The following is an 8,583-nucleotide window of genomic DNA, read 5'->3' as shown; positions in this document are numbered from 1 at the left end:
TGGTGCCGCATTCTTAAAGAAGATGTCAGAAAGTGGACCCAATAATGTCTGTTTCTCCTGTGAACGTTAAAACCTGCAAAGTACACAGTAACAATAGATACTGTACATGTCATCGCTCCATTAAAATGGGGAAACTCCCTCCACAGGCTTGGGCTAACAACTTATTACTGGACGCCATACCCCGAGAACTGCAGGATTTGCACCCGTTAGAGGAAAGGTTGGTAAGTCAACGTATTGCCTTCATGAAACTTGTTGGCTTGCCAAGAGGCAGACAAAAGGCAATCCACGGTAATGCAGTCAATGTGCCATCTGACGTACACACTATCATCAAAGTTCCAATCTTGGAATACATTCCAATATTTGCTGGCGGAGACTTTCTAGTTTAATTCTCCTTTCGTGTAATAGGCCCCAGGGCTACCCCGGCACTCTGTCATAATACACACTAGACTTTCTGCTTCTCTACTCCTTCCTGCTTGTCCTTCTTCTGCTGGGCGTAGTCAGCAACACGATCAGAGACCACCTCACACGTCACTAAAACCATCAGGAAAGTCTTGTGGTTTTGCACTCAACCCTTACCTTTACAGGGCATAATTGAGATAACCACGAGATCAAGTGTATTGATAAACTAACTTCATTTCTGTGACTCATGGTTCATAATACAAAGCACTGTCATCTTAGTCCAAACGCCACAGTCTGGGAAATACTTTTTTTTTAAAGTGTAAACCCATACAACCATTCATGAATGTATGATATGATATAGTATAATATCTGTATAGCTGCTTATGTTGTGATGTTTGAACCAGGATCTCTGCAGACAGGGCAAATGTTACATTTGTATTTTTGTAGAGAACATTAAATGTTCATGTACATAAAAAAATAAAAAAATCTGTAGGTAGATTGTAAAACAATTTTAATCTACCAACAAATTGTTTGTTTTTGTACATGTTCAACAATATTTTGAATATCATTTTGTATACATTGTAAGAATGGCCAGCTATGGGATACAAAAAGCTCTGAAACAAAATGACAAAATTGTATAAATATAAAGTGTGTATGCAGCTACTATAAATCGGTACAATAGGATGTAGTGTAAATGTGAGCAATAATAAAGTACATTTGACTGTTAGCTCTCAAGTTCCAGTCCTTTCCATAACTTGGCTGCATCCCTCTTATACTGCTCCAGTTCCTGAGAGAGAGAGAGAGAGAGAGAGAGAGAGAGAGAGAGAGAGAGAGAAACCTTTAATATTAGAAACAATATAAGACATCAAGTGGAAAACATTTGAGGTAAAAACAGAATTAGTGCTTTGAATCAGCGCAGGCCAAATTCAACGATAAAACTCAGTGGTTTTATATTAATTAATTTACTGAAATCTGACTTTTAAAGAACAGGTTAAAAGGGAAGACAATATGAGAGATAGTGAGGAATTGTTGAATCATTGTTACTTATATCTTTTTGTTTTCATCTGATTAATTCAAATATATAATAAAGCATATCTAATGAATACATTGCCATGTCCAACATTGTCTAAACAAATGTTAAGTTAGTTAAATGACTAGGTCAGTGGCCCAAAACATCTTATTTATCATCACCAATAAAATGTATATTGGTCCAAGGTGTTGGCTGTATCTAAAGGAGGACATCATACTGTACTTGTCATCGTCATTCATTTCACTGATATTATGACATCCCTGTGGTTCCAAATAATTGAGGTACCCCAGTGTTCTTCTTTTTATTTTTGACTTTATGCTTTACAGTGTCATCCAATCCCCCAACTTCTTCCAACAATAACGGAAACTGAGGTCAAATATGCAAAATGTTCTGTTCACCATAACATTCTATTGGTAGGCAAGGGCAGCCAGGACAGGCAGAAGGAATACCAATTTGCGACACGTGTTTAGGTCCATGCAAACCGTATTCTCTATATTAGAATTGGCATAAACCTTTAGCCCTTCACTCCACGATACAGCATGAGTACTAGGTGAGAGTCAGAGACTGATAACATTAAGTGCGAGGAGTGAGTATGGTGGGAAAAGGTAACTGTGCCAGGGAGGCTTCCAGACACATACAGTAGATAGCCAGATACAGAAAGAGAGACAGCAAGAGAGATTTTGCCTCAAGGCCATGGCCATGAGTTATATTACCGCCCATTAAAAATCATCCCATAACCGGACCTTTACTACATGCAGGACAAAGGGTTACTATGGGACAGTGCTCTCATTACAAGATGACATGACATGGGAAGACAACTTAGATAGACTTTTACTGATCCCACAGGGGAAATTCCGTCGCCCGCAGTGTGCTCAAGCCTAATCGACTCTTTGTCGTAATTCTGTGTTTTTTCGAAAACTATGAGGCAATGTGAGGTCATTGGGATAAATGTAAAGTAACATCTTATTCCAATGAAATACCAGTCTGTTTGTGACCCAATTAAACCCATAAGCAGTCATGCTGACTTTATCATAGTTTCCCTTTTACAGTGCTGTTCGTGCAACGTCCCTGCCAATGCAGCACAGTGACCTGTATTGATTTACCTGGTCTTTCTGTGCTCTCATGGCATCGATCTGTGGCTCTATGTACTGAGAGTCCTTGGCTGGATCCTTCAGCTCCCGGCGCTCACTGGTGCTCTGGACACGACAACAGAAACACAAGGACAATTGACAACAGCTTTCATGAGCTATTGTTTGAGAATGTGCAATAGCGTGCGGTTCCCTCTTTATACACAGATATAGATTAGACATTGAAATAAATGTATAGGACGTGTGTTTGTTATGAAGCTGTGCTGGTTATGGTATCTATAGAAAGAAAGGTCCTTACACACCAGGAGCAAGATGAATAAATGATCAGAAAATGTGTTTGAATATTTCACATCATTCACATATTCATCTGGTGATGCCTCATTCATGCAGGTTGATGCTTCTAATCGCGGTGAATAATCGACCTCGTTTCAAAGAAAAACTAAATATAATAATTCTGTGCGGATGTACTCACTGCACAAACATCAGTTAAAATCATTCTAAAATAAACGCTCCTGTAAGGACTTTAAGGGTCAGGGGGGTCCCTTTAGCACAGTGGTTGTGAACATGGAAGTTGGACATCTTATGACCTTTACTTGAACATAACTTTTATGTCTATGAGATGATTGTACATACATCTGCGTTTATGTAACCACCTGCATTCAAATGTGGGTCACGTTTCCACAGTGTGAAACCAAACATCTACTCCTAAAGGGGAATCCCCCTTGGCCACGGCAGATATGAAGCTCCTGGGCGTCAGGTGGGCTACTGCGCTGCACATGGCCGGTCAAGGGGAGAGATCTTGAGTATGACTCACCTCCGGGGGGAAGACATGCTCATAGACCTTCTTCCAGAGGTCTAGTGGGTTTTTGGCGTGCAGAGATGTAATGTCCACATCGCTGCTAGGTGGGGAACCTGGTAGTAAAACAACACATCATCTTGAATTCATATACAGTAAGTATTTTCCCATTTCATGACACACCTTGACCTTGTATGTTTGAACACAACTACAGCAGCTGCAGTGCTAACTTTGGCCACAGGGAGACACTGTGCACTGCTCACCTATCTGACTGAGAGAGTCAGAACCAGCTGGTATGATGAGAGGTTTGCTGGCATCACATGACACAACCTTGCTGATAAAACAAACACACAGAAACACACCCAGCTCAGTATGGTTGAAAACATGAAAACGTATAGATGAAATAAAAAATGACATTTAGCGAGGATATTTGGTCTTTTGGTGAGGAGAGGAACGTGTGAGGTCAACATGACATTGTGGCCCTCAACTTGGGGTCCATGTCCCCACGGGCTGGGGTCAAAAGTCTACTCTATACACAGTCACATTTTACAAAACATTTGATAGCTTTGCTTTTATCATGTTTGCTTTTCCTGTAAATTAAGTGAGAGTGATTTATCATTTAGAGTTCATTAACTGTTGTTTTTACATAAAAAACTGGTGTCCCTATTTTCGGCATGTCATAGGTGACCAAAAAATGTAAACATTTTACTTGAACATCGTCTATTTTCGCTATTCGTCGAATGGGTTAAACACTTTAGCCCTATTTACTTCAAACCAAGTATATAGGGCTTAAGTGGTTAACCGAACAATATGTGGCCTACTCTGTTGTCCTATAGACCCCTTAACAGACGACGTCACGCTGGTTGCAAGCGTCATACTGCGCAAGCGTCAAACCCATTCTGTCAGGTCTCACTAGGGCGCACAGCACTAGCCAACACACAAGAGGGGGTTGGGGTGTGCTGAAACTAGTGCAACCCGAAACAACAGGTTGAGAATTGATTGCATGAAACAATCACCTGTGCATCCAGTCTCAATGTTGGTAAACAAATAATTGGTCTATAGAGCCATTAGTGTAATCATTGGTGCAGTGGGTGAGTTATGGTCCTCATACCCTCTTTCAAGACCAAAGGCCAGGTGGGAGAAGAAGGTCTTGGTTTTAGACATCTGGCTCTCCAACTTGATGCTGGTGAACTAAAGAAAAGGTAAGAGGAGACGAGACGGTGAGATTAAAGAAGAAATCGGGATAATGAGAAAAGATGGCGGCTGTTCAAATGGAAAGAGTCTACGTTGATAAGAGGAAGCTATTTGCGTTGTCATAATTGACAGAAGAGGCGCTCACTGTTGGAGGTTTAATATGCAAATGAATACACTACTGTACACTGTGCATCGTAAGTGTGGACTTACTATGAGGGACGCTGCGTAGTAGTGGGCAAGAAAGCGCAGGGTCTTACTGACCACTTTCCTCTTCTCTGAGTCAAATTCCTGCAAACAAGATGCAAAATGTGTGTGAACTCAGGGCCCAAAAGGGAAAAATAGTGTGAAGTAAGAACAAAATGACCACCGTGTGAACATGTCATGTGATGATCAAGTGGTATTTCCCATCTCAATTTCCTATGAAAACCATCTGAGTGAAAATGTGTGTGCAATAAGTAAAGTCTAGAATGAGTGTAGAGTCCACATTAGCCCACCTGAAAGATGTCATATTTGCTGCCGACGATGAGCAGTGGAATGGGGAAGGGGTTGATCAGTTCTCTGTCCTATAGATGGAGTCACAGTGCACTCAACATAAGTACAAGCATTCTCAGTGTCATCCTAGACCTAGACTATCTTGAGTCATTCACCAGTCATAATGTATGTCAGTTATTCCAAATACTTAGCTCATGAGTATTAAGGATTTGCCTTCATGATTCAGTGTGACTCTATTTCCCATGTACTGTATTGTTCAATGCTAATGTAGAAACGCCATAATCTCATTTAAGAGGCACTAACTCTGCATTATCTTTTAAATCTCCTCTCAAAACCTGTTTTTATGGGAAGGTTTTTCCTGTTTTATAATTGTATTGGTTTATTAGGGGCTCAAACCCCCTAATAGTTTTCTTCTTCTTATCCAATTTCCTTACTAATAAAATGTCCATCAATGATTGTCCACCAATGTCAGGCTAATGAGGGCGCTATCAGAAAGGCGCCATAATAAAAGGAAAAAAAAAAAAAGTGAAGAACTAGTTTCTTTTTTCTTTTTCGCCCTGATGAAGACTTTCCGAGGTCGAAACATGTTGGCAGTTGCCTTTTAATAAATAAAGGCTGTTCCTCTTTTTTTACTCCAGAGTTTTTTGTCTTGATACCGTTTGATCCGTGAGCACCATTTACACTTACACTTTTACCAGAAAAAACACTTACCGGATAGTCTTTAGGTAAGACACGTGCTGCTGGCTGGACAGAGGCCTGCTGCTTGCCTCCACCCTGGGCCTTTCTCGCTCGCTGCACCTGGGAGAAGGCCTTCTGAACCTGGGTTTGTGCCTCCTGCAGCAGCCTTTCAGTGGTGCCCCACAGGGCATTGGGTTTAGACAGGTCCAGGATTAGAATGACTGACAATGTCCTGGGAAAACACAGGAAAATGGACTTGTACTGTAGTAGGATAAACAGAAAGTGTTCACTTCTTTCTCTCTGGAAGTGCATCACATTATACTAAAATAGCAGTATAAGTCATCAGGACATGAGAGAATGTGCTTGTGGTCTACCTGATATTATTTGTTGATATGGGGATCTGGACCAGGTCTGAAAGGGACGTGCCCCCTCCCAGCTCCCAAATGTGGGCTATATCTTTGGGCTGAAAGACAGGGAGCACTTTGCTGTCAGCTTTACCAGACTGTTTAAACAAAGTTGTGCTCATTCATGTGCAGTTGTGCTACATTTCCACAACAACGTTACGTGTTCTAAATATTCTATAAACAAGAGACATAGAGAATGAATATGAATATAGACAGTAAATATTGACAATGACCATGTGTTGTATTCTACCGAAGAAGGGGTGTCCAGCATAGTACATTAATTATGTCGTGGCTACGAGATATTAGCCTGGTAAGCCATGCCGGTCGCGGGAATTCACATTTCGATGCGTCTTCTGCAGACCACGCGACCGGGATGGTTTACCAGGCTAACGAGATATATGGGCACACAAAATCCACACAGAACCCGCTAGATGGGGATCTTGTCATAACTAGCTGAAAGGCACCTGCTAGGTCACCTCTTCCATAGTATTCTATACATAGTTGAAGATCATGTTTCTGAATCCTGCATCCTCACTTACTGTGTTGTGTCCTCGGGCCCGTCTGCCGAAAGTGTATTCCAGTGCTAGGGTCGGCTTGGGCGGTTCATCTCTGAATATAGAAAGACAAGGGGAAGGAAAGACACTGAGTGGTAGTATTTTTTTTTTGAGTAGCCAATTATTTTTTCCCAATTAAGTCATTATGTCAATTAATTCCTCCCACTGCTTGCCACTGCTTTTGTACCATACTGGCTCCCCTTCCAGTGAGGAGCCCCCACTGGGAGGACTTGTAGCCTTCGTCCTACTCCTCCCGCTCAACATTACCCGCTGGAAGGTGCTGCCCCAGCCTGTAGGAGTATGTGCAATGACAAAGATCACCTTCCTCACCTGCCCGGCTTCCCTCCCCCGAACACGGGATAAATTGTGTTCGTATAAACCACTGGTTCCCAACCATTTTAGCTCGAGACTATAAAAAGAAAAATTTGTCTCCCCAATGGTAAAAATGTTAGCACTTGCGCAGCCGAAGAGGAAAGTTACACAGTGCAGCTTTAAGTCATTAAGTACTTTAAACGTGTATGCATCAGATTAGGGATGGATCAAGTTAGCCAGATCATGGCTGCATACTGTATGTATGAAGGTGTCTGGTACTATGGAATACATCTTAAAACTAGTATTCCTAATTATCCAAGTAGAACAAGGTTTTGAGGGGGTATCAAGACAAGACAGGTGTCACAAGAAACAAGTGAGTTGAAAAGTCACAAACGATGAATTGAGGTAACAGTGACAGTCTCCTGCACACACTCACCTCTCGAGACATCTGAGGAGAATGGAAGTTTTACCCTGGAAAGGAGAAGAAAGTGTGCTTCCATTAGAAACAGGTCAATGTGACCGTGTGATGTGTGAAGTAGTGGTGGAAGAATTACTGTCATGTTTTACTGTTATGTAGAAATACTCTGTTACAAGTAAAAGTCTGGTGTTCAAAATTTACTTCAGTAAGAGTACAAAAGTATTGGCATCAAAATATACTTAAATACCAAAAGCAAAAGTACTCATTATGCACCCTTTTCATAAGTTCGTCATGTATAAAAATCCTTTGAAAATAGCAGATCTACAAGCTCACAACGTTGTGAGCTTGTAGATCGGCTATTTTCAAATTGCAAATTACATTACAATGAAGTACAGGGTTGAAGTGGTTAATGTATGTTTTGTAATAATATTAAAAATGTACAAAGTAACTAGTCGCTGAAGTTTTCAAATAATTGTAATGGAGTAAAAAGTACAATATTTGTCTTTTTGAGAGGTAGTGGGGTAGAAGTAAAAGAATTGAAAATTGGAAATACTCCAGTAAAGTAAAAAATACCTCAAAATTGTACTTAAGTACAGTACAAGTACTTAGTTACTTTACACCACTGGTGATGTGTAGTATTGAGGCATGTGTGGTTGTTTGTTTACCACGTGTGTAATGTAATGTATGTGGTTGTTTACAGTCGTACCCCTGCCTTACTCCCCAGGAGGAACACGGTCCTCTCACTGACAGCTTCTCCTCCATCCTCCTCCTTGGATCCAGTCTCTCTAGTCTGCACCTCCACAGCGGCCAGCTCCCATAACGTGTCTGTGCTGAAGAATAAAACACACTCCTTCTTGTCTATATATATTATATATATATTATCAAAACGACTGCACATAATAATTGTGTCCGAGTATCTTACCTTAGTTTTGGCATTTCAGCTCATATCCTCTCATCACAGCTACCAATAGTAAGAAAAACAAAATAAACGTTGCCAAAGCAACGCCGCCGCAGGCTGATGACGTACGTATATTAGTTGCTTCTTCCTTCATAGCGGACAGCGCCACCTTGTGGACTGGAGTGTATCTACCATAAAATAATTAATCAAATGTGGTCGACTATTGAATTTGTATAGATGAAATTATTACTGTAATTTACAGGATTGTTGCAAATATTTAAAAAAATGTTTTCCCACAAATTTTGAGGGGCAATTTGGGG

At 40.9% G+C, this 8,583-nt stretch overlaps 1 protein-coding gene across 1 annotated transcript; it reads right to left on the bottom strand.

Annotated features, from left to right (window-relative positions):
- Positions 1 to 893: 893 nt before the first annotated feature.
- Positions 894 to 8,331, bottom strand: dync2li1 (dynein, cytoplasmic 2, light intermediate chain 1). The gene is made up of 13 exons (XM_084075922.1): positions 8,288 to 8,331; positions 8,072 to 8,195; positions 7,384 to 7,418; positions 6,621 to 6,690; positions 6,052 to 6,140; positions 5,711 to 5,909; positions 5,002 to 5,070; positions 4,718 to 4,795; positions 4,425 to 4,504; positions 3,577 to 3,647; positions 3,332 to 3,429; positions 2,533 to 2,625; positions 894 to 1,186 (listed from the first exon to the last, which is right to left on the bottom strand). Exons 1-13 carry the CDS (start codon positions 8,299 to 8,301, stop codon positions 1,124 to 1,126), a joined length of 1,083 nt encoding a protein of 360 aa, XP_083932048.1. The 5' UTR covers positions 8,302 to 8,331; the 3' UTR covers positions 894 to 1,123.
- Positions 8,332 to 8,583: the final 252 nt, after the last annotated feature.

This window comes from Gymnoscopelus microlampas, assembly GCF_963454915.1.
Source record: "Gymnoscopelus microlampas genome assembly, chromosome: 13".
NCBI lineage: Eukaryota > Metazoa > Chordata > Actinopteri > Myctophiformes > Myctophidae > Gymnoscopelus > Gymnoscopelus microlampas.
Note: the sequence above shows the minus strand (reverse complement) of the source record. Positions and strands in the feature narration are given on the sequence as shown.

Coding starts and splice junctions, on each gene's coding strand:
- dync2li1 (XM_084075922.1), bottom strand. Junction 6,141..6,620: donor GGGCCCGAGGACACAACACA/GTAAGTGAGGAT, acceptor CCTGTCTTTCAG/CCCAAAGATATAGCCCACAT. Junction 2,626..3,331: donor AGCATGTCTTCCCCCCGGAG/GTGAGTCATACT, acceptor TGTCGTGTCCAG/AGCACCAGTGAGCGCCGGGA.